This window comes from Mizuhopecten yessoensis, unplaced genomic scaffold (assembly GCF_002113885.1).
Source record: "Mizuhopecten yessoensis strain PY_sf001 unplaced genomic scaffold, ASM211388v2 scaffold11183, whole genome shotgun sequence".
In the NCBI taxonomy this organism is placed as follows: Eukaryota; Metazoa; Mollusca; class Bivalvia; order Pectinida; family Pectinidae; genus Mizuhopecten; species Mizuhopecten yessoensis.
In genome coordinates this window covers 1,728,926-1,756,204 of record NW_018408921.1, presented here as the reverse complement: position 1 = coordinate 1,756,204, position 27,279 = coordinate 1,728,926, and the positions used below count along the sequence as shown (strand labels likewise).

At 35.3% G+C, this 27,279-nt stretch overlaps 1 protein-coding gene across 1 annotated transcript in view; it reads right to left on the bottom strand.

Annotated features, from left to right (window-relative positions):
• Positions 1 to 20,641, bottom strand: part of LOC110440531 — a 29,380-nt gene extending 8,739 nt beyond the window's left edge. The window contains exons 1-11 of the mRNA XM_021483668.1: positions 20,397 to 20,641; positions 15,746 to 17,525; positions 15,231 to 15,452; positions 6,222 to 6,427; positions 5,404 to 5,494; positions 4,888 to 4,978; positions 4,059 to 4,402; positions 2,736 to 2,921; positions 1,152 to 1,245; positions 477 to 575; positions 175 to 355 (exon numbers count right to left, since the gene is read on the bottom strand). Coding sequence (XP_021339343.1) covers positions 175 to 355; positions 477 to 575; positions 1,152 to 1,245; positions 2,736 to 2,921; positions 4,059 to 4,402; positions 4,888 to 4,978; positions 5,404 to 5,494; positions 6,222 to 6,427; positions 15,231 to 15,452; positions 15,746 to 17,507 — 3,276 coding nt within the window. The 5' untranslated portion in view covers positions 17,508 to 17,525; positions 20,397 to 20,641. The remainder of the gene's footprint in view (positions 1 to 174; positions 356 to 476; positions 576 to 1,151; positions 1,246 to 2,735; positions 2,922 to 4,058; positions 4,403 to 4,887; positions 4,979 to 5,403; positions 5,495 to 6,221; positions 6,428 to 15,230; positions 15,453 to 15,745; positions 17,526 to 20,396) is intronic.
• Between the last annotated feature and the right edge of the window lie 6,638 nt (positions 20,642 to 27,279).

The following is a 27,279-nucleotide window of genomic DNA, read 5'->3' as shown; positions in this document are numbered from 1 at the left end:
GTAATGTTCGGGCGGTCAGCCATCCAGCCACTGACCACTCTCGACGTTGATGAACAAGTGTCCAAAAAAATATACAGTATCGCTTGAAAAGCTAGCTAGCCAGTAAGACAGGATTTTCGGCTCGTACACCTTGGTTGTTACAATAGAAATTAATTGTTTATTTCGAAAACTCACCTGATGGAATGCATCGTTGCCTTGGATACCAACGAGATTGTTGATGTAAAGAATGTGATGCCACCAGTCTGTTCGACACTTGTCAGCCACGGCAATACTCTCAGGCCAACTGGGTCCGGTGCCCAGGTAACGATACCAGTACACAAATATCACCAAAACCATAATGTAAGTTGGTGTCAGTCTGTAATATAATGTTATGATATAGGGGAGGAATTCATCAACAAATACATTACTATAATGAATCATGCAATTTGCAGGCGATCTTTTTTTTATCTATTGACATAACTAAACAGCATACATACCTGATATATCGATGGAAAAATACACCGAGCAGAGTTTTCCACTTGAACTTTTCAAATTTCTCGAATTTTGACAAAATTCTGTATGTAATGAGACAGCCACTGTAATGAAAACATAGTGTAATAAACCATACAATGTAAACAAGAAAAAATGACAGCTTAATTTACCTGTAACTCTTCTGAAAAAGAACAAAACCTTTTTAAAGTTAGCGTTAACCTAGCATTGCAAGTTGCATTACAGTAAATGACAATGGACAATCCGATATATTGGCATACTACTTTTGCTGTGTATTCATTTGTTAAGAAGATGTTTCCATAAAAGATTTTTTTTCTGTGATTTTGTATAATAATTTTTTTTAGCGATTGGACTATTTACAGTACTATTAGCATTAAAGATAGTACTAGTATAAAGTTCCGTTTAAGTAAAATGATGGACATAAATAGTACATTCATTACAAGATATCATAAAAAGCTGATATATTGTTAAAACAAAGACAAATCTTAACAGTGATTTCAGAAATGGATTTCTCTCTCTTTTGTTTTTTCCATTTCAAGCTCTATTTAAACCCAAACAAAGTAAGGTTTAACGTCCAGACTTATTCACTATCTAAGTTTCATGTAAGTTGGGATAACTGGTAACCTCGTTAAAGGCTCGTAGTTTCACTTTTGTATGCATACCTGATCAAGAGGAATGTATCGATTCCGTAATGGGCACCCATTACAGCTTGGAACGTGAATCTTTTCATGATTTCCAAAGCGTCAAGCATGTCGACTGAAAGGAAGGTGTACAAAATACTTCATCAATGTTAACGGCACAAATAGACATATAAATAACTTCAAGCATTGATTACTATCACTATAATAGTTGTGTACCAATTGTAGGCAAGCTTGACACTGCACGTATGCTAGCTTTGTACTACTCCTGGGCTAGTCTAGCTCTGCTGCTAGGAAAGAAAGCCACTGTTCCATGGTTAGCTATGTAGTCATCTTAGGGTAGCTAGGTATGATTCCAATTCAAGCTAGGTACTACTCTTCAGCTAGCTAGGTGCCATTCCTACTCTAGAAAGGCGCTACTCACGAGCTAGCTAGGCACAACTCGTCAAGTTTGACACTAAACGTAAGATAGCTAAGCAATATCCATAGGCTATACACACTACTTGTGGAATTGCAAGGCAGATTTGTCTTTTTGTGATGCAAGACTATTCAAATAATAATATACAAGTTTTAAATGTGAACAATGGGTCATATGACATTATTTTTTTCAAATAACAAATGTTATGTAACGAAAACAAAAATGAAAACGTAAATGTTGACATTGTTTATATTTTATGTTATATTCAGTTATAATAAATCTTACATCAAAAAGCTGTAAATAATTTCCCTTCTTCATATGAACAAATCTTTGGCAAGGACGTTCATCTTCATTTAAACAAACTGTATATGATTCACAGCATTACAGGTCTGATTTGTAAAGAACTGCGTGAAATACTAGTGAATTATTGGCGGAATCCTTAAATTGGAACCTCCATGTGTTAATATGACCCGACTGACACCACCTGCCAGCAGACTGAGTATGGTGTGTAATACTATGTATGTGGGTAAGAGTGACGTCATACCTGACAGAGGACTGTCAACTTTTTATCATGGTTTTACGCCCTTGCGACCGCTTGGTTTGATTGTGTTTTACGTCCTATTAACAGCTATGGTCATTTAAGGACATGCCAGGTTTTATTGGTGGAGGAAAGCCGGAGTTCCCGGAGAAAAACCACCGACCTACGGCCAGTACCTGGCGACTGCTCCACGTAGGTCTCGAACCCGCGACCCAGTGGTGGAGGACAAGTGGTAGCAGAATGTCAGACGCCTTAGCCACTTTGCCAACGCGGCCCCCCTTGCGACCGCATCGGTCATACGAAGACGGATGCGTATGAGACCGCCAGAAAAGGAAATGTAGCAAATCAGTGTTGGTGGTGTTTTCCGTATTCCAGTAGCAGATGGACACACACGACGAACAACCCCGATTCTGAAGAAGGCCCGACATCCGTCGCCTTTTATGATACAAATTCAGTGGGATACAGCAGATGTATTCTTGGTTTCTCACAAGACCCGAAATACAGTAGATATGTAAACAGAACCATCTCCAATTCCGTAGGGAGCGGATGCCAACATAAATAGTGAAATATGCTGTTGGCTACATCAGACCTTTAATTTTCCCGATCCTGTGCGGTGTGTAAAATGTTTACGTAGATGGGATTTTTGACTTACCTGCCAAAGGACTGTCTGTGACGGGTAGAATGTTGTAGATGTACGTATTTCCAAGCATGATCCATAATATACTAATGGTTCGAATTCCGTGTATACAGTCAATGGCGTTTGCTGCTCGTCTGTACGACATCAGTTGGCTAATACTTTGTACAGCAGAGAAACTCAACACGATTCGTTTTCCAATATCTGAAAACAAGATGGATATCATTCACCAATTAATAAGTTAAGCTAAGTTAAGTTAACTTTAGTAAAGTTTATTTACCGTTATATGATATATTAAGATCCTCTACACCCGACTCAAAATCGTTTTACTATAATATTAAAAAATGGATGAATGTGACGTTACTTGGACAATTAACGTATCTCAGATTTATAACTATAGAAGTTCCTGGTTTTCCAAATGCCTATCGAGTCTATTTTTAAAAGTGTTTACATTCAATGCTAAACCACATTTTCAAGAAGATTGTTCCTTTTCTTACAATTTGTTAAACCAAAAAGGTTCTTGCGGATATCTCATTTAGAATGTTTTTGAAATACTTTCATTGGATATCTTGTGATTAATCCTAACACATCTTAATAAAACCGGTTGCATAATTATCGTAAATATATTGATATTGATGTTTGTTTTAAGCATTAATGTATTCTGATGATGACGGGAACAGAATTTCGTTAGAACAGTTAACTATAACCGCCCCTTATATTTTGTCTTTGCAATGTTATTTGCTCTTTGTTAAGTTCGCGATCTGATGTAGCAGTTTAATAAAAAAAAAAGGGACAAAAAAAGCTGAAAATATCAAAATTGACTTGTCTAATCATCTCCAAAATAATATATTTTCACTCTTAATATACATGACTTCTCTTAACCTTTGTAATGTAACATGTTGACATCGATAACTGTATACGCGCCAATTTGCCGATGAAACGAGTCGACTTCTGTTGATACAAGACAAAAAGTAATCGTGCGCCTGCACATTGGTAAAATAGGCCGATTTTAATTCTTGAGTAGTTCCTCTATAATGTATCAGGCTACCAAATGGTCAGTTTTTATGTCTGAAACTGATGAAATGGCTTCCATTTAACCTTCCATTTTGTCAAGACATACTCGATCCAAAGGTCCAAAGGAGATAGGTGTAAATGCATAGCGGAATGTTTGAATGTCGACGATGCAGTCTTTGCTGGCACAAAATTGCATGAACAATTACTGATGGTTTTATCATGTGTTGATGTAAATAGGAATGTTAGAATACACCAATACTTTTGGATTCATTTTGTGTTAAGGTAAATGGGGTCTGTTATAACATTCAAGCAATAATAAGGCTTCACCTGATGTTTTCGTAAACTCGACTCGGTTTAAGTCATCAAAGCCATTCGCTTGGTGATCTAAGTCTGTTTTAGTTTCCGGTCGATTTTTCAGTTTCGTCGATTCAGAAAGCAAATCCCCTTTCACAGACCCATTGCTGAAGGACGTGGTGGTAGTGGTGGTAGTGGTCGTTGTCTTGGAATCTGTATCGGGGTCAGCCGATTCGTAAGCGTCGTAACCATGGTTATTGTAATCCTCGTACATGCGCATTCCACTCGGCATGCCATTCGTCTGTCCACGACCCCACTTGCACAGATGAGTAATTGTTGCTGCCCCAACCAGCAAAATTATCGCCGCTGAAATAGCTCTGTGGAAGATATGGTCCGGTGTTATTGATAAAAAATATATACAGTGTTCCTTTTTATTACAAATATCACTATAAGTATGTTTACATACTATGGATGTACCTTGTATTTTACATTACTTACTTGTTATTGTAATTATTCATTCATTTATTTGTATATTCTTTAAATATCAATGATTCTAGTCCAGTGTAAAGTTGAAATTGAACACCAAGTATTGAAGTTCGTCTAACAATACGTCAAATTTAATAAAATGTTAATCAATCTTCAATTTCATTTTTAATTTTCAATTTTAGCACTTATGAAAATATACAAAATGACAAAATTGTCTTAGTTTCTAATTGAACTTTCATAAAGGTTTATTGGAAATCATATATAAGGAGAACAACATCGCGTAATTCATGATTTTGTCATTGTAAAATAATCTTTGACTCACATATAACTACATTAATAAAAACGGGATATAAATTCAAATAGCACAGTTACTTACAGAACTAGGATTGCGCTTTGATCACTGGCGAGATCCTCTGATTCGTTACAAGTCACACTCAAGGGAGATAATCCGAGTCCGGATGCCATCCCTTTGAACGTAACACAGAAACATTGGACAGATGTTGATTTTACTTATACACCTCTGGGTGGAAGGTTTTTTTTATTATCTCCATGTGGAATTGTTTTATTATTGAAATGTGCTGCATCTTAATTTGAACGTTATTGAATATGTCCTATCACTGATTAAGACATATGAAAGGAAGATGACAAAAATGCGGCAATGTTATTCGGTAACAATTTTACTTCACAGCTAGACCCGGCAGCGCATTAAATATAGAGTTTTAATAGATACAACTAAAAGAACGAAATCCTAGCAAACGTTAACAAAAATGGAAATATTTACGCTTCTCGGTTAAAAAAATAATACATCGGTTCATTTAACAGTTAAGTTATGTGTGCAGCAATGCTTTCAGACGTTCCTCAATGAAGTTCTTGTTTTGTTTGAAACACTTACCATTTTCGAAGAAATTGTTCACATCTTGTGAAACACAGCTGTCCGGGAGACAAACACCGATACTAACAGTTGTTTTCATGCCGTACAGTTTCTGTAACAAGGAACCTATTCTTTAATGCATGTTATGTTTTAGTGACGGAATGAACTCATTAACCTTTCGAACATTTTATAACGGTGTAAACTATAACAATAGAAATAAAATGTACATTAAATCTTAAACGTCATCAACAAAAAGCACACGTTATCATTATATACACAGAATTTCGCATTTGGGATACTAGTTTCTTTGAGAATCAGAGAATAGCCACCAAAGACTATTGCATAGAGCAGTATCCACCTGTATCTTTTATTCTAACATAATTTTCCCAAAATTGCTTTTAGTATAATACTTTGATTTGTGTATTAACTGTCAACCGAATATCAACAGCAGGATAAATGGAAATTAAAATGTGAGATGGATTGTCATTTGTCTGCGTCTTGTTTAACGTATACTGGTATCATAGTAAATCATTAAAAACTACGCGAGGGACAGAATAGTCTAGGTAAGCAAGACATATGTTTGAATGTTTATCAATTTAGTACCGGGTCCAGGTCGGACCTGAAAGAGGGGTGGGGCTAACGACTGATCGTCTGTTTCAAAATAAACGAACCATAGAAATTGTGGAAACAACAATATTGAATAGTAACTGACAGAGTGATGATTCCCGAACTCCCTCATATCTTTTATTCCATGGTATACATGTCCTTAATATGATTCATCGGAGTTATACTAGTATCCCTTTTTCATAATTAAAACGAACGCCAAATGAAATGTTTACCTGTGTAGCAAGATTTGGCAATAAGGACACAAGAAGGGATTTAGGTAGATCAAATGCTACTCGACAATAACGACCCCCAAAGGATCTGGTCGTGTTTTCTTCGGTAAGAAGATCAGCTTTTATGGCCAAACATTCGTCATAAGAACCCATCATGTGTAGACTACCCTTCAAGAGCCCCGGTGTAGGCTTGCCGCTGGCATCAAGCACTGCAAAATAGAAGTTACTATGGTTTAGTGTAATGAAAAATAGACTGTGACGAAACAAATATAAGTCTTCACCTATTTACTTTAAACGTTTACAGTGTTTTAATCCATCTTGTTTTTAGATTTATGTCAAAATATACTGCTTTACATAAAAAAGGTAAATCATATTATAATAAAACCTTGGTTTCTTCCCACTTCGTCTGCTGTTTAATGAAACCCGTGGTATAAAACCCCAAATATAATGGGAATTCATTCCAGGTCCTCCTTAGATTAACGACGGACAGAAACCATTAATTACAAGCCCGATTCTGCTCTGTTGAATTCTATCATATGTATACATGTATAGACACGTATCTGAGAGTGAACGTTATATCATTCAAAAGAGCAGTATATGCTATGATACGTATTTCTTTTTTTTTTTTATTTTAAATCCATGCATATTAATTTCTACATTTCATGGTATGCACTCAGTCGTTTATATTTCGGGATTCTGCCAACTCTACTGATACAAGTGGAATCTCCAGCATACGCAGGCATAAACACATAGAGAGTTATTAGCCAGGTGGCATAGGACTAGTAGTTAGCGCCTGATAAGGCAGCTCCTGCGAATTCCTCAAAATTGTATTGATTAATGTATATATGGTAATTGTATGAGTTGTATATCTTTGTACTGTAAAGCGTTTTAGAGTAGCTTATGTTAGCTAGATAGGGCGCTATATCAAATGCTGTATATTATTATTATTATTATTATTATTATTATTATGTTTTCCATTTATAACCCTCATGGGATGGTCAGTTAATAAGAAAATATGAACATGAACTTGGTCCGTCTACATATCACAGTGACCGAGTGACCTCCGGTTAGGGAACTACACATTTCTGAATCTTGACCAGGAAGTTTATTTAGTATATATAAACAAATTCTTCAAATTCAAAACACGTGCTTAATGTTTTGAAACGTGATTCCATTCAACGCGATACGTGCCAGCTAGCTACTGACCCCTTTTCAGGAATTAAAAGCTGTTGAACAATCCTGAAGGGAAACTTCAGCATGCTACTTTAATATTAAAACTTTGGTGAACCATACTATATTTTTTCCGAAAATATTTCTGGTAAACTTAAGGTGTTTTTAGTCAAGAATATACAATATTATTATTGTTGCATTCGTCAGTGTCACTTTTGAACCCAAAATCCCGAGTAAAAGATTGGTTAAAACAATCTATTACGGTTTTAAGCAAATTCTACCCAGAGTTATCTCATTTATCCGTATCATCAATACCTACATATAAAATACCATTTTTTTTGCGCTTATCGGGAGATGAGATGATATGCGTGAGGTAATTTCAAATACAGAATAAATACAACTGATACTAAATGTCAGTGAATATTTCTTATACATTGGATGAATTGGTAATTGGTAGAACGGTAGCATTGTAGGAACAATCATAGCCTCGACATGGATGGTCATATATATTTAAAATGCCTGGATCCTTACGTATTGTGATATTGTGAGAAAACATCCTGACGCTAGTGCATCCTGTATTGGAACACTGTAAAGAACCACAGGAATGTCGACCTCATTGGCCATATGCACAGGGTTTCTTTGTGGAACCATCATAACTTAAGTCATTGCGATACCGTTTACCGGGTTTTTTTTAGGAACCACAAGGGCGTTGGACTCTAATGGACCCATATACATGTACTGATTATTGCAAGAAAACATCTTTGTGTTTTTATTTCTGTATTTAAATATGAAAAAAGCGAATATCTTCAACTTGGGGAAGGCGTTTGAATATTTTTATAATTAAATATTTTCAAACACAATGGTTGAAATGCAATCTTTCGGTAAATCTACATCCTACTTTGGTCGGTCTTACTTGTAATTTATCATGCTCAATGTTACACAAGACGAATATACAAATGACATGAAGTTGGTCGGAAACATATTTGGTTTGATCATGTTCTTGGTTCCAAGAAAAGAACATATTCTCCAGTGTCTGTTATTATAGAGATGTACATCATGGTACAAGCAAACAAAACAATTCTGTTGCAATTATTCTGATGGTAAATTATAGATTGACCTGACTATCGGGTCCAGATTTTGGTATATCCGTATACAAGGATAAAACAAAGAGGCATTCAAGGCCCACCATTGGTGGTCCTAAGTGTAGAGTTAAGCCGAAGGGACGGTGGAGTAAAAGTAATCCACAAACCCGAATATAAAGTTTCAAATGACAAATTTATATACAACATACAACAAAGAAAAAATTGCTATAAAATCCAAATTGCCCAAAGATTTTATCTCTCCACAGGCCAGATAAAAAATAACAATACTGACTGCTGAGGCTACTGAGGTATTTCAATAATTAGAGTATGACTACAAAATTAAATTTTGATATGACGACAGCTCTGCAAACTATGAGAGTATAATCGTAGTTTTTCTAATATGTTCAGAAATTTCGAAAATCTTTTTAAAAAAAACACCATATGATTTGTATAACTGAAAACTCATGGTTGAGACCTGTACTACTGATTTTACGTCAATAGTTGTATATTATGTCATCGACCTTGTATACTGATAAGAATATTTATTTCATATTGATACGAATGTTTACTGCATTATTTAAATTCTCGTCATTCATTCTAACACTCAGACGCTTTGAAAGCCTTTGAATTGTATAAGTGCCAATACATCATTTGATGTAAGGCTTCTAGATGCCCATGTCAACGAGTGTAACACGCAGGCGTGCTGTGTCTTTACGTAATACCCAAGGCTTTACTGCACCCAATGTACCAAATAGGTACTTTAACAAGATCTGTTTTGAGGACCCTTATCCCAGTTGTTTGATCTGACCGAGACACCATCGAAGGACTAATCGAAGGTCATGGGTTCGAATTCCGATATCGCCCAGTTCCATTTTTTCTTTTAGACCACTGATGTTTATTTTTTTGTTTTGCTTATGTCATGTTATTATTATATATTTATATATATTATATATATATTTGTCACGCCCGAAACAATGTCACCAAATTAATTATTTCCTTTTTAGGCATCGGTACGAGGATCCTGAGTACTGAAATGGAATATCATTGACTAATCGTATTGTAGTTCTAAATCTTAACACTATTACATAGGTTCTAACTCCTTAAAATGATTTTGCATGCAAAGAACATGTGGACAGGTGGCTTCTTCTAGAAGCTATTGTGATGGTCAAGGTTGAGATATAAAACACATATTGTCTTTGTTCAAGGTTGGGTTACAATTGTATACGTCAGGTGATAATAGTTGAGATAACGGTCATCTGGTTCATGTAAGAATTCAAACTTATTGATAGTAAGTTATTTCTCTATAAAGTAAGGTAAATGCCCTTGATATTAAGTATATTTCCTATAAAGTAGATCATTTGCCTTTTATGGGAAATTATTTCTCAGAAAACCAAGTCAGTCGTCATTTAAAGTGTGTTATTTATCCTGTAAAGACAGTTTTCTTGATAAATAAAAGAAATTGAAAATGGAGTGTCAACCAGACATTAATTCAAACACAACATCCATAAAACAAGGGCAAGATTTTAAAAAAGGAAAAGATTTATATGGAAACCCTTAAAAGGTTTGATACATCCGTGAAGCTTTTTTTTACATAAAACATTCTTTCTATGCATTACTAATATAACTTAATTTTAAATGCATTGCATCTCCATCTAGTGATATATGTTATATGTTATATATGTTATTACAATCGGAAGGAAACACTTTCATGGAGGGATATATTATAAACCCCAGAATGATTCAACATCATGTTAAGAACAGAGTGTTACCTAACCGCCCTTAAGTAACCAAACAAACTCATGTGCGCAGAGTTTGTGATAATGTTATCGAGATCACTAGTTCATTGCTATCTTTGTTCAAACCTAACGGATAAAACTGTTACGTAACCCAGATTTGCTGATACAATATTTCATCTACGACGTGACATTTGTTTCAATTTCAAAAAAAAATGCATGTGGCGCTGAATTCATTTTACTTCCTAGGATAAGAGTTTTACGTAAATCATTTAAATTATGAACCAGCAAATTATGAAAATTTACTAAATTAAGTAGCATGTCTGTCATCTCATGCTATTACACTTTTGTAGACGGAAGCTATCTAGACTCGAGAGTGCAACATAAACGAAAATGTTGAGTACAGTGCACGATAAGTTAGCTCTCTGAATGACAAATAGATGCAACCCAGGGCTCATAGTTGTGCGCCCGGCGATAAATATTACACCGGATGTCCCCGAGTTCTCTGTTGTGAAACAAATGAAGTAATTGGTGTATTAATAGAAGATACTCAACATTATTAAACATTACATATATTGCAGATATACATACATTATCAGCATTTTGATTAGATATACGTTAATGATTACATTATTATTTGGATAAAGAAATTGTTTTGTGGAAAAGATTACTGACAATAGAAAATTAATGAAGTTTTTGCGCGTTAAATGGAACACTCTGAACACTTTTGTACAACTACGAGCGCCATTTTGTTCTGTGCATTAGTATTTCTGTTTGATGTATGATGCAGATAATTGTATTTGTACATAACGATTGAATAACAACATAGTATACCGTTAAGCAGAATAATACTTCTTTTTTCACCATAAGATGTCATTCCTTAAAAGGCACCAGACGAAAATTACAAACATAAAGATAATTGAGGTATGTGAACATAAGATAAATATCTTATCCAAAAATTACGATTCATTCAGAAGAATCTTTGAAGCCTTTGAAATAAAACTACATATTTCTTTTAGTTTGAGTATACTTCAACACCCTTCAAGGTAAGGTCGATTGAGAGGTATTGTTATATTTATGGTATCGATATCTTAACTTTGTTTGTCTCCTATCTGCAGACGTCTGGTGCTCAAGGCTAAGTCTAATTTACCTTAGATGTTTGTCTGTTCAAGGTTAAGGAATGATCCTCACATTATATCACACGTGACTGGAAAATGAGTACACTGTAGCTTGACAAAGGTAGACTATGCACTGCAGCCATAAACCGAGGACCCATGTTTCATCTCTGTACACAATTTAATACGTAGGGTTCGGGTTTAAGTTAACAAATAAATATGGAAATAGGGGTGGAGGTTTATCAAAAAATATCAAAATACAAGAAATGTATGAAATAACATATATATTTTTTAAAAAACGACTGTGTGTAGGATTCAATTCCAAAAGTAACGAGTATAAGCTTAAGTCGTAAAAAATACGTTATGGCCGCCATTATCATCTTTGTCGGACGGAAAATAACCAAGATTTATTAAAACAATGGAAAGAAACCCTGTCATGTAATAGACAAATTTTGTTTAAAATTACAGCACAGATTTATAGAAACATTTGTGTTCGTTGCTTTTGAGTTTTAATTTCAGTTGTGCTGAAACATTACGTTGCTTTATTTACATAGATGCTGACCCCATCTGACCTTTACATTGAATAAGAAATCTCAATTTTATAAAAACAAAATTTTATGTTTATGCATTTTTATCCTATCAACTTTGTGAAGAAGTCTTCAGTAATTGGCTAACAAGTTGAAAACTATTTATCTAAAATTTGGTGCACTAGAGTATGTTTGCTACATAATCCATAAAACAACGTATTATTCATAAGGTATTTGGAAGCTTCGTGAATTTGATTTACCAAACAGTGGTGTGCTGTGGTAAAATTTCATAATTCCTAAAAATGGAAGGTACGACCGAGTTTCATTTTTGATATTTTCAACCTTTTCACCTGAAAAGGATGTTTTTAAATAGCACTTTAATAGATAAAACAGTCTTTAACTCCCTGACATATTAAGAACCATAATGAAAAAACCCACTAAACCAGTCTTATGACCAAAAAGCCATTTTCATTTACGTAGTTTTGTTACTGGCTTTTAACTTTTTTCGGCATGTAAGACCGACTTTTTCCTGATAAATAATCCCTCTATGACCTCGAAAAAAGACCTTACCCATGGGGCTTATCATTTATCAGGAACGACCGCTTTGTGGTTTTTTAATGAAGTTTTCTGATAAGTAACGTCTGGCGAACGCGTAAATGTTTACACATGTACAGGCCTTGAAATACTTCGCCAGAACGCGTCAAGAGAACGAATATATCACCGGGTTTTCTCTAAGTCATCAACAACCGTATGTATATCTGATTTAGTACAGTAAACAAAAACGACCAAAAGTTCCATATAAACCACCGTTCATAATCTTAATTAATTCATTCACCCCTGAAATATCAAAATGAACTGGTCCAACCTTTAAATTGAAAGAGTTCAAATGTATCTTCATGGGTGAATGAGATCCAAGCTGAATGATTAACTGTGGGCAAAAGGTATCGTGATTTAGGTACAAAGACGGAGCCTACTGTCTATTCCAATCACTGAATTAATCTCCTGTCAAGTCATCCCAAGAAAATACAAACAAATCTGATAAAAAGATGCTCATTTAACAAAAACATATCTAATGCGTTTTACATGTTCACAAATTAATATATTTATGCGTAAAATAAAAATAATTACATTTGTATGAAATTGATACCAGATTTTATTTATTTTTAATCATTTGAATCGCAGGATACAAATGTACAACTAAAATGACGTCATTAGATTTGTACGGCTTATAAGACAGGTAAATTGACGATGATCATGATACATTGATCTTTTGACAGCACCGTGCATAATCATCTGTTGATTGTCAGCTGCTGTACTATTTCCATTATAGAACGCGGGAAATATTGTTTATATCAATCGACAGCGATTGCACGGACTTTAAAGCATATATAATGTCAATGCCATATATTCAAAGTACATTGGATGTCCATTCAAGGTATTTTGGGAGTTTTTTCCGTTAAATATTTTCAAGTAGAATGAAGCTGTATCCACTGTGTATCTTGTTTTTTTATATAATTTCAAAATATTGGATTTTGCAACCTTTGACATGCAACTAATTTTCCGTTTTCGCATACCAATGATAGCCATCCATGCCTCTATTCATAAATATTTGAAATTATTATAATAATAAAAAAAAAAGCATAAAGACTGATATTTAATTACCATACCGTTCCACGTAAATCGTTTAATTTGAAGAAAAAAATCGACAGCTGCAAGAATAAGGTCGCAACTGAATGTTGACGTCAATATTTGTGATATAACAGTCTTAAATGGTCATGATTTGGTTCAGCACAACGTTTGAGGCAAAATAACGTTAATGAGTTGAATGAGTTAGCATGGATTTATGGATCGAAAAATTGTAACCAGTTGTTTACAATATGTACGTGTATTGTGAGTAACAATTTACCTTATGTTTTACTGTGCTAACATAAAGTTGGCAATATCGTCGATCAATAGTAACTTTAAAGCCTTTCACTGCAAAATCTTCTTGCTAAAAATTTACATTTAAATCAATACCATTGGGGAAATTATGAAAACACACAGCACAATCTCCTTTAAGATGTTATGTGGGTCAACAAATGTGATAGATATACCAATAACATATATAGATAGATATATTATCGACGTATGATTGTTACTTCGTATCTTAACATAGTGACAAGCTGATACTGGATCGTGTTACGATATCAATGACGAGGTTGTGTATGTATATCCACGAGTAATGAGAATATATACATAAACTACAATAGTGTTTGTAAATCGTCTCATAACACGGAGGTTGGACATTATGAATTTAATACCTACAATGTATATATAATATTGTGATGTCTAAAAGTACCCCCAAAACTTACCTACCTCTTATAAGTAGACAATGTCACATGTACGTGTTTATGTGATGTCTCATATTTTGCAACTGATTTGTGCATATGGATATATTTCACGAAGGTTTTAACACATCATTTCGTGCGATATACGTTGTACGAGTGCAGTCTGAGACGTACGTCATATGACCACACATGTGTACTATTGCTTTTATTACCAACCTACATGTACACATCATTCTTTATATGCATATTGTATTTTCTCAATCATGCTCCATTCGGTTTTGATGACGATCAATTCGCCCGCAGTAAAATCCGAATCGCTTCCCAAACTCTTGAACCGAACAACACGTGGCAAATAAAACGACATCGAGGACGGAATTATGACGCCATTAAATGGATCTTAATTTTCGAAATTCATTCTTGATTTGATCAGTACATCACAATGCATGTGTCCCATTCAAAAGGAGTTCCGTTACAGCATCCTCGATACTCAGGCTCGTTTTCATGAAACCGTTCTCCTGCTAACGCATGTATTCTGTGCTCAAGCCAACTTTCTTGTAACTTGCTTAGGTCATGAAAAACGATCAAAAAGTCAAATGTAAACATTGAAAACAGTTTTCTGCTTTAAGTCTCTTCAATGTTTTCCCAAATAATTGACAAAGCAACTAAATTGGCCTGAGCACGGTTTTATGAATACAGGCTTCGGAGTTACGCTCACTGCACAGTATAATATTAGTTACACGGATTTATTACCCCTTTGAGTCTTTTATAATAAAAACAAAGCGAAACGTTTTGCCATTTTGTAAACAGCAAAGAAGACGACGAATGCGAGTTGTCTCCCGTTGCCCGGCCGCAAGATACAAAGACACGTAGCCCGTATACCCCTTGTAAAATCACCTGATTCCACCGTATTACTGCTGAGAGTCCCTTGAAATGACCGTATACCCCCTGAGATTTTCGTATACCCCCTGAGATTTACGAATGCGGTTTGGTACACTGTAGTTTTTAACCAATCAGATTCCTAGATTTTTCTCAAAGGGCTAATAATACTTTATACTTACTTTCCATGGCCCATGATTCGCTGATTGCGTTCAACAGAAACCCTCGTGTGTCAGGTCCACATGTAGGTGCTATTTCTTGTACGTCTTTGCTCTGCAAGGCGGCACTTCTCAGGCTAAGGTTATACTTTGGCTTTTGGTTGGAGGCACTCTTTGGCGGTAGAATCATGTTGATGGTGTCCTGCCATAATGTTTTAATGTTGACCTGACGGAGGATGTCCAATACTGTTGAGTAAGTAGAAGTAAATAAAACTTAAGTAAAAAGGAACTTGTGGAGTACACCATAATAAACATTAATCAATATTTCCACATGGAAATGATACTTAGAACGATACATTTTTCACCATCCCATCCCCAATCATCACCTCAAAAGCTGTTTCCAAGACGATTGCTAATTTTTCTAAAGATATAACGAGATATAAGCTATGAATTTAAGTGTTTCTTTCAAACGTACGTTAAACGTTTAATTGATTATCAGATTAATAGTTTTAAACAGTGTCTCTTTAGTGTGTACATACCACTTGCATTAGCCGGTATATTGGTGAAATTCGCGTCTGATAAGGAGTCGGAAACCACAGCTAGAACGTTTGGTAGTACGCCAAGCACAGGCTGCATTAAACGGGTAATAGACTCTGTGTCAATAGTTTTGAGTGAATCCAGATTCAAGAGCGAAAATACCAAATCCTTTTGATCTCCTATTATGGTAGACAACATTTTACTCCACGCCAGACGACTCATGATACCTCCAGCATATTCCTCTGCGTTTGACGGATCAAGGCCGGCGGTGTCTACCTGTTTTACTTCTTCGATGAATATGCTGAGCAAATTGTATGTCTCATTCTTCAGAAAACTCACTACCCTTTCCGAAGTCCAATCTAAGAGCATGAGAGCTATTCCAGTATTCAACCCCATGATGTCATCCCATTGTAGTCCCTTAAGTTTCACAAACTCGTGAAGAATGTTGGCTACATCTAGTTCCTTCACAATAACAACTAGAGGGCTTGTTCCATTTGGTGGGTTCTCAACTAGACTCACGTCAATCTTGTTTAAGTCCTGTATTGTAAATTTCAAAAGGTTTGGAAGATCCTTTGCAATAACTGGTGCCAAAACCTTCCCTATTACTGGATTCAAACCAACCAGGTCAAACACAGGTTTTCCAAAGTTTTCTAAAAGTTTTGTCAGAAATTCACCCCAATCGAACTTTTCTAATACATTGGATAATGTCTGAGGATTCAATAAGAAGAAAAGTACATTTTTCTTGGGTACAAGATTAAGTTCTTCCACGAATAGTTTCAAGACTCCTACAGCGCTCTCTCTCACATACTTTAGGACAAGGGACCCAATTTTAGGAAGGAAAGTCGATTTTAGAATATCGAGATAGTTTATTTCATGAAGAAGGTCTACATCTGTGATGTTTGCTTTGTACAACCCGGCTAGAGCTGTAAGATTAAGTTGGTTTATTTGTCCAATGGTGATATTAACGATTTCTTCAAGACCATGAAAGAGTTCAGGAACCAACTTGTCCCCAAGGGCTGGATCAAGTCCAATTACCTGGAACCCTGTATGAACGATCCCTTTTACTGATGGTAGTTGGTAGAGTTTACCGAACAATTCACTGTAGTTGATTCTTGTTAGAATAGCTGATATTAGTCTGGGTCCATTCAATGTCTCCAATCCAGTCCGATTAATCATGTTAAATTCTTGTACAAGAATACGTATTAATGCTGGGCCGTCCTGTCTCAGGAACGTCCCAGCGCTATGGACAACAAAAGGTAATAGTTTCTCAGCAATATGTTGGTCGAGGCCAATGGCTTTGGTAATATTAGCACCTTCCGCCATCAAGAAGTCTTCAATGACATGGCTGTACTCTGTTCGCGCTACCACGCCGTACATCAGTATCGTGTAGTTTTGTGTTGCTACTAGATCCGTTATGTTCACTTTTTTAATATTGTTAACCAGACAGTGCACGCCTGTTAAGAAGTCAGGATTGTTCAACCATGCAGGTAAACTATCTAGGATCCAATTTAACACTGAACTGGATATCTCGATTCTTAACTTTGATATCTCGTTCAGCACCGGGCCAATGGCAAACGGAATTGGTTCAAGCCTGTGAAGCAAAGCTGGGTTGCGCAGAAGTATGTCAGCCACAAGGGCGACGACCTGCGAGTCATTCAAACCCTCAATCAAATCAATAGAAAGACCGTCTAATTGACCAGCAACCGGACTGCTGGTCATCAGGAGCAAGGCTCCAATGACTAGAGACACTGCGGCGATTTTCATTGTACAACCAACATAAACCTGCAATAAAACACACCGATTGTCAATAAAATAATGCATGTAATCGGACAGTATCAGCACTATAAACTTTAATCTATGATAAAATGGGACGAATTTCAATTTAAATCGTTAGACGTATAAAGGTTAAGGATCCCCGTACCACTGCAAAAAACGTTAACTATGCATAAGAATCTATTTTCCAACATTAGGAGCTAGGAAGAGATACGACCCCTAACCTAGATTTTGTTACATGTATACTCTCCCCTAACCGACAGGGCTACCAAGTCAACGGAACTGTTATGGCCCAACTGTGGGCACGTTACCGTGTATACGATATTCATAAATGGCAACCTTCATCATACAAGCAACGCAAATACATCTCTTACCTGAGAACGGGGTAATTGCTGTCAAATCTACTAATATTCACTAGGTTTAATCAAGGAGTTTTAACTATTTGACAACAAAGTGGTAGCTATTACCAGAGACGTATAATACGTCTCTGCTATTACGAACTGTTTAGCCTAACTGTGTATAAGCATTATCATTTTTTTTATTTCAACACGTTTCATTGACGACAATCAAAAGGATTGCTGAAGATAGCCGAGGAGAATCGAAAGGATTATCATCCATTATATCAAAAAGCCATATGTCTTATAAAATAAAATTGTGAGACGTTTTGATAGATATAAAAGTCTTTTTTGGAAACTTTTCTTAACCTACTAGATCAATGAAAAGAATGCATTAATTGAAACGGAGACATATATTTACCTTAGCGATAAAAAACACTCTTGCCGTGGTTATTCAAAGCATGGTTATCTTAACGAGTCAACAATACAATTTTGTACTTCTCTCTTCATATGATCATTTCATCCGCGATATAGAGTAGTTTAAACGTTTTGATTTATTTTGCTGAAAACATACACTATAGTAAATTTGCATTAAGATGATTAGACTAGTATCCGAAGGAATGATATTGAATTCGTTGAAATATCGTAACCTTTCTTTGTTTTATGATTGATCAAGCTTAAGACAGTGCCAGCATGTTAAATAAACGTTTGACAAATTAAATTATTCAGTTAAAACATCCCTTTATCGAGACACACACATACGACAGTTACACAGCACACTAACAAACAAACAAAAACATGAAAAACAGTTACTTATGTTATGCTGATGAGAATGTCCATTCGGCCGTTCAGCATTAAAATGTTATTTTTAATTTAAAATCCAACTAATAGATAATTCTATCTTAAAAAAAAGTTGATAAATTGCAATCGTAGTGGTGTAACCGACGATAAAAGAGAAAACTTGACCGAAAAGTGAAGAGATAGGTCGACGTAAAACTTATGTGATAACGAGAAGTAAATAGATGAGCAACGTCATGTCAGGTTTCTGAGTGATTCATGTTTATAACCAATATACTACTGATATGAGATAGCTGAGGCTTGTTTGTTTTTTAAAATCAATAAGGAAAAATTCAATTTAACTTTGTTTTTTTCTTTTGTCACAGAATGTCTTGGGCGACGGCATTAAATCTAGGTTTTCCTGATGTCAGCTTTTTAAGTAAAGCTTTTCTAGACAGTACATATTTGACGTTATTGTTTGTTTTATGTTAGGTATATTCACACTTATGTAACTTAAAAATGATGTAGTTATACATATTTATTTTCATATGACATATTCATATCATTACAGACTTAATTTCTCCAACCATCTTTGATTAGATTAGCTCTTTGATTTCAAGTTCCCAACATTGAATGCTACGATTATTGAAGAAAAATGGCAGTTTTGACACAGAATCATTCAAAACTCCAGAGCCAGATGGACAATTATTTGTTCAAACTAACCCTGATTAAATTAATTAATTCATTAATCGCTTTTGAAAATAGAATATCGCTGAAATTATACACAAAATAAGGATATGGTAGTTAATATATAAAAACAAAGAGACTAACCAAATGAAAACACCTCCATTTGTTTAAAATTCCTATAAACTGCAACGTCTACGAAACTTGGTAACAGTGATACCATACAAACAAACTTCGTGTAAATGATGACGTACACTTTGATATTGATATTTATTTAAGTAAACATATTTAATTTAAAATTGAGTAAATGCTTATTTTTGAAATTGTGCTTAAAATGACTTAGCTATTTATAAGTATCTCCAATCAATAAGGTCAAAATAACATATGATTACTTTGTGAGATATGTTAAGTAGCGGTGGACTTGTGATTACATACGAAAATGCAGATCTAGTGAAATATAAAAAGTGTTTTATATTTGTTCGTGCAACTGATTTATGTTTCTTCGAGTGAATACTATACTTATCATAATCGAATTTTTCATTAGAAACAAAATATGAAAATATTCACCCCATTAGTTGAATTATAAGAAGTGTTTATTACGTAGCTAGGAACATATTCTTTAGTAATACCTCCAATAGACACACGTGTTACTTAACACAAAATACGGGGCTAAAACCGCCCCAAACCATGTTTCGTCGGACAATTTGATTATGACGTACAATTGTTTGGTTATCTTCAAAGCACATGAAATATGTTTAGTGTTCAAAGTTATTTGCAGTATATGTAACACTAGAAATTTGTTTTTTTCCACTAAAACTCGATATTTCAAAGGTAAAAGTTGCATTAAATATGATGAAAAAGAAAGCGTTTTAGTAAGGTCTTCAAATGATATGTGATAACAGATTAAGGCAAGCGTGTGTACATAAACTCCTCAAGAATAAATCGTTGAAATGTAAGATGAAAACAAAAAAAAAATATACAAATTGTAAATCATTTTCTTGTTAAAATAAGTTGACTTCGTAAAATATATCTAAAATATCCGATTATTTCGAAAAAGCACGAAACATGAGCAATGTGACTTTACCTTTGTTGCGTCACTAAAGTCGGCGCCACGTGGAAAAAACACTGATACAGGTGTAGGGTTTGTCCAATGGTGCAGTATATGAACATGCACGGAGTATTGTACAGGTGCGAATCACAGGTATAAGAAGTCAGGTGTAGGTCATTTGATTGGTGTGCAAAGATGGATGTCCAGAGTGTAAGTTTCGTCCAATGGCTCGTGCAGAGGATATATTATGTGGTGTGATTAGCCTAGCCCACAATCGTATCGCACAACGTCACCAACCAAACAAACAGATAACACCCCGCAACCAATATATAACATGGCGTCAACAAATCAACTCATTTCTTCACAAATTTGGTTTCAGAGATATTCATACTGGATCTCCATATTAAAGATCCTTAATTTGAATTTATAATTTAGTAACAAAAAATAATAGTTCGAGCTACATATGATTTATAAATAATACACCATGCTACTAGTAAGCTGACAAGGCATAGCAATAAGTGAAATTAGGTCACATGTCCTTTATCAACCGTTTACACCACAACTCAATGCGATACAAATACGGTAATGTTTATCATTTTATCAATAGAAGGCCACTGATAAACGATCAATTACCCGGGCATTTAACCGGCTTTTACACAAAATTTCAAAATACACCCATAAACGAACAATCCATCATGATTGTGCAGGAATAGATTGCTTAAAAATAAAACGTGTTTTTAATCAGTCTTTATTGTAGTGTATAAAAGCATTCCACCATAGTGTGCCATAATATTGACTTTTCGAGTATGGAATGTAGATGGTCATTATGAAAATTGATAAACATAGCAATGGCATCTTATTTTTGGAAATACGGTTTACGAAGCAATCTGGAAACCAGGAACAGATCCAGTTGTAAGAACATGTAATGAAAACAATACGAAGAGAATATCGAATATGACAATTAAAACTCATAAAACATAAAAGACAGGATTTTGATACTATCGTCCTTTTATTGTAATATTTTGTTTATCAATGTAAAATAATGCCTACATTTTATTTCAACAACTAAAACTAATGACAAAACAAACAACTGAATGAATGGGTTGTGATAAATGAAAAATCTATATTTAAGCCACAGAAAAACAATGGCGGTTAACATTTGCACAATACAACATCCGGGGGTCAAAAAACATAATCAATAACCACATAGTCACTTACAAAAGTAAACAAAAACACAGCATTACAAGCAGAAAGACACCCAAAATAAATTGAAACTGCGGAACCCATGGGGTTCAAACGAGGAGGCACAAAAAGGGGGAAATGCAGCGAAGGTAATGCGAAACATGTCGGAACTAAGGGAAAGGCAACAACAGCATTCAAGATGGCGTCAAAAGTGAAAGAAAGACAATGAGACATGGAACCTGATAACAATTCTTTAACGCACTAAGCCGAGGAATCATAAGTTATAGTAAGCGTGGAAATACCAAAGAGAATGAAGGGGTCTAAAAAGGCATCAACAGTAATATGGAATGGTACACAGCGGTTTACAGAAGCCCTCAACGCTGCACCGTGTATTGCTGTCCTTGCCAAACGGTTTAGGCTAAACTACATCCACGACGCTGTTCGTGTTTTGTAAATTAGAATCGAAAACATAGCAACCGCCCATGATTAAACATGATGAGTCGACTACACTTCCTTAGAAGATAGCTGATATCAGTGTCGTTACAAAGCATTGTAAGCTTTACCAATTTCCACGTGAATGATTCATCTGATACTTAAATTTTGAGTCAGACCTAGATAAGAAGTCAGAACGTTTATCAAAAGTTTTAAAATAATACAATGCCACATTGTAGAATGGTGTGTTAATAAATTTCATTTTTGAAAAAAATAAAGAGAAAAAAAAAAAGGAAAAATATTTTTATTTTTTAATTTCTATTTTTTTCTGACGAACCTGACTAGGCTTTTGTTAAACCGTCATGTAGGTGTTTCGCTGGTTATCTCTCTACACTGTTTGTCCTCACCCAGCTATGTGTCGTTCTAGTCTGTGCTCGCCAGTCACTCCCTAACTCTCATGTATGGGACAATACTTAACGGTGGTGCAGTGGATAACGCATTTGCCTTTCACCAAGGCGGCCGGGGTTCGATTCTCCGATCGAACGTGAAAAGGTATGGGGTCACCTGCCCGACCATGTGGTTTTTCTCCGGGTTCTCCGGTTTCCTCCCTAAATACATATTTTTGTATGAAGTTATCATATATATTTTACCCCTCTTTATATGATATTTTAGGACAATGTGGAACAAAATTGTAACAATAATAGCAATGTGCGTTTTGAGTTATGACGCGACGCCTTCTTGCTTATTTTCCATAGGCCGTAGTGTGCCATGGCAATACAGAAGAATTTGGGAAGCGACACCTTAAATATTTTGTTTTATAAGTAATTAACCAATCAATCAATCAATAGTTCATTTTAGTGTCACGCATCATTTACATAATAACATAGCACAGTGTAGATAATGGCATTTAAAACCCTAGAGTACGTTAAAATGTGATGCCCAGCCGAACACGGCTTATGAGACACTATTAGAATAAATTGTTACATTATGTACATCATACATCAACATTCCATAAATAAGACAATCATACTTCACAATTAACCGAAAGAGTTAAAATTCGATAACTCCCTATAACTCATAATACTCTATGTTTAATAAATAATTATACATGTATCTCACTTGTCTTAAATTATCATTGCACATCTTTATACATGTAAGTTAAAGGTGAATGTCTGTGTTTTAACTTAAGTTAAGCATTTACTTCACAATAGCTCAAATGAAATTATTTAAAAATGATAGTTCATACTAAGTTATAATACTTTATGTACAATATTCACAACATGTTTACCAGGTTTTTGGTGGTTTTTTTTTTTTTTTAATAAATGGTGTTCAATTTAAGGTTTCCGTGGCCATACCCGATACATTTGATTTTATCCTGAGGTCTAAGATTAGCTCATTGAGAAATGAGATTTTTTTTGTAGATCGTCAGTTCCTGCATATAAAAAAAAAATGTATCACAGTCCGTAGGTCGTCTCAAAGCCGTTCACAAATTATTATCCGTGGTTATAGGGCCTTTGCAACATTCAGCAATGCTAGCACTGCCCAACCACGTACTCATTCACAACTGAGTGGACAGGGACAAGAATAATGTATCTTGCTCAAAGATACAACATAGTGCCGTGACGTGACTCGAACTCGCAACCCTTTGGTCACGAGCCCGGCGTCCTACCACTAGACTCCCGTGCCTCCTTTGCATGAGGGTATGGAGTTGAAAAAGGGGCGAATCACGGTATTTTGCATCCTCGATACTTCACTTTCGCTCTCTGCACCCCTAGAAAATGTCATAGCAAAGTGTAAGGCTCAGTGTGCGCCTCCTTGTGGATGAGACAAGAATACTTGTTCGATCCTTTGATGCACATCAAAAGAATATCGCGGTCGCGTAACGGTGAAGTTGACTGGCTTAGATGGCGGGTGTCTCTCCTCTGTAATATTTAAAGGACAGGTATCAGCCTAGCGATTGGTGCTCGTTTTTTGTTTTACCTTAGACCAATCAACTAGCTAGATATGTAGCCGCGTGCCTTCAGTTTTGCTATGACACATTCCAGGGGTGTAGATAGCGAAAGTGAGCGTAACCACTGGAGTATCGAGGATGGGTTTTTTGTTGACTCGATTTAAGGAACATTGGAGTTACGATTTTCGAAATATTTATTCGGCAGTTACGACTACATGTATTTCATTTAGGAAATCATCAGTGTATAAGAGTAAGCTATTGCTTCCTCATTAAAAACTACAACTGGGTGTTCCATCAGTTTTAAGATACTAACGGACAGCGAAGTCGGAAATATTCGGAAACCAGATGTTACTTGAAATCGATACAGAATGATATTTACGTACGGGACTGATATAGGTCTAGCGTATATCTTCCAGAGGTTAAGCTCTCACGTTCTCTGCACAGCTGGATAATGCCATGCCAAAACGAAGGTTCAGTCCACACCACCTTGAAGAGGACATAAGTAGACTAGTGTAATCCTTTGATGTACATACAAAATCGTGCGGCATCGTAAAGGTGAAATTCACCGGCTTTTAGGTATTCAAATTACATGTATCAACCTATCAATTCGACATTTTTTTTAAACTGGAACCAAATAAGTAGCTTTGCACGTGTCTTATAATTTTCGATGACTCATTCCAGGGTTGGTTATAATGTAAATGAGCGTGACCCCTGGAATTCTGAGGATGAGAGTTTAAGTGAATGACGTTTGTATACATTATAAAGATTTAGTTATAGTTCATTTATTTCTTTTAGATTTACAGCTCATCACTTGTGCATATATACATTGCAACATCAAGTAAACAAAGATGAATATCATTAACATGTAATCCGTAAAACCATAAAACCACTTAAGCAAGGTTCTGTCGATATTCCTGGGTGTGAAGTGTATATCAAATGTCATGATGTAGGCCCCAGTACAGTAAGATTTAAGGAATTGCAACCTTCTGTATTATGTCCTCTTTTTTTTGTTCGGTTAGCGAGAAGTATTATGTGCAAGGTAAAGGGTTCTAACAAGTTTAGCTACAATAGTATCATCTATATACTACTTTATACCACCTACAAGTAGCATGCTAAATCTATGTTCATGGGTTGTCAGTGTGAGAATACCCAGAAAGAAGTTAAAACGACTTGAGAACAATTTGAGAATGGAGTTTCATTTGGGAATGTATTGTCGTCAAAATAGGACGTCTGTTCGCGCCAGGTGACGTCATGAAACGGAAAAAGTATCCACATAAAGGTGTTCTGCTTAAGAAAATAGTTCGTCATCAACAAATCTTTACATTATTAAGAAAAAATACAATGAGTATAGTGATAACACCTTTTTAAGAGTAAATGTGTGTATTAAGATGCCAATGACAAGAATATTAATTTAAAAATATCTTTCTGCATAGTTTTAAAGTTCATGATATTTCTTCACAAAAACGATCTCGATTATCATTAGGCCTATAAGCCGGTAGGAAGATAACGTACTTGGTTGACTCGTGTATGATCAGGGAACTATAAAAGGTTGTATGTAGATGATACAAAGTATATCAGTGATGATCTATAATAACCACTGTGTTTATTGTGAGATATTTGTTTTTAAGTCCTTTTTAAAAGAACCATCCCTTTGAAAAACTATGTTCGTGATGTATTTTACAAAATTATCATTGTTTTAATTTCGAATGTTAGAGATAGAACTACATGCAAAAAGAAATCAGCAAAAAATGCCATCAAGGAATTATAAATGAACATTAATGGTCGTGAAGTCTGTGAAAATAGAAATTAACGTAATTTTTAGATTGACCGGAGAAATAACTTTAGGGTGTAAAACTCTTTTTGGTCGCTTTATCTTCTACCTGTAAAGGAACATTACTCCAAGTAAAAATAGAAAACTGAGTAGAACTCTTCTCCTTGATTATAAATTATGAAGTGGTACTCGCTACCTTAAGTGACATTCACATATTTTTCTACATATTTCTCAAGCATTCGCTACATTTCGCTGGAAATATTGTATATTAAATTTCTAAATGTATTCCTTTTTACAAGGCGCTCTGTCGGAGCTACCTCTCGACAGTAGCACGAACAGATTGTAATGCGGATATGTTTTTTCCGGTGCATCCGAATTTCAGACCCATGATTCATATAACACACAATTGCGATAGCAGGACATTCCTAGGTTGTCTCAATTAGTTATATATCAGAGTCTGTCTTGTTTATGGGTTCAGTAAGCACTTCATGTTCTTTCATCTCTTACACTAATGAATCCGAAATGGTGACCGACTAAAGAAAATAATAGATAAATAACTAAGGACCAAACAAGCGTGGATTGCAAACACACAATGAATAAAATCTATTCTGAAAAAAATCCTTGTGATTCCTCTTAATTTTTCTCATATCTTCGCCGGAAGGATGGGTATAATCTATGACTGGTGTAATTTGACCCAACTCTAGTCGTATTACCCAATACCCAATGTTTATCACAATGACTGTCAAATCGGGAAGAGAACGCTCCACGTTCCTACCTTCATACCGTAAGTGTCTACATTATTTCGTAACTAGCTACTTTATTATCTACAATTCATTTTTGTACTATATTTAAGGGGGCAAGTTCAATTAATGTGTATTATTATTTTTATTATTTATCATGGGTAATATTAGCAGGAAACACTTCCACTTATGTGCAATTTTAGTTACTCCATCAACACCCGAAACAATTTTATATATCCTGGTTAATACTTTTTGCTTCGATGCATGTTTCTTTTTTTATATAGCATTCAATGAATGACTTGATTTATTAATCAAATGACATAACATTTTGGTCGTATCGTGAATCTTACCATCTGGTATCTACTGTACATGTGAGTCAGTAAAGTTTACATTTTGCTATTCGTATCACGAAAACAATGTGCATTACACGAATGCAAAGGTACAAAAAAAGTGTATTTACACTGATAATTTAGGAGCGTTATGTACATTAGTAGGTTGTTTATTTCGGTTTCTATGTCAGATAATAGATGTTCTTTCTTCAACTCTTGTCAGCTGCATTGGGTGCAATAACGTGATATATGATAATGATTAAATATATATTAGTTTACCTCTAGGCACGAGTAGAGGGGGAGGTGGGGAGGGGGGTATTTTGACGATGGCTTCGCTCGTATTACTGAGACAGAAGGGTCCCAGAGAGGTAGGTGGGGAGGGGGGTTGACGATGGCTTCGCTAGTATCACTGAGACACAAGGGTACCAGAGGGGGAGGGGGAGAGGAGGGTATTTTGACGATGGCTTCGCTCGTATCACTGAGACAGAAGGGGTCCCAGAGGAGTAGGTGGGAA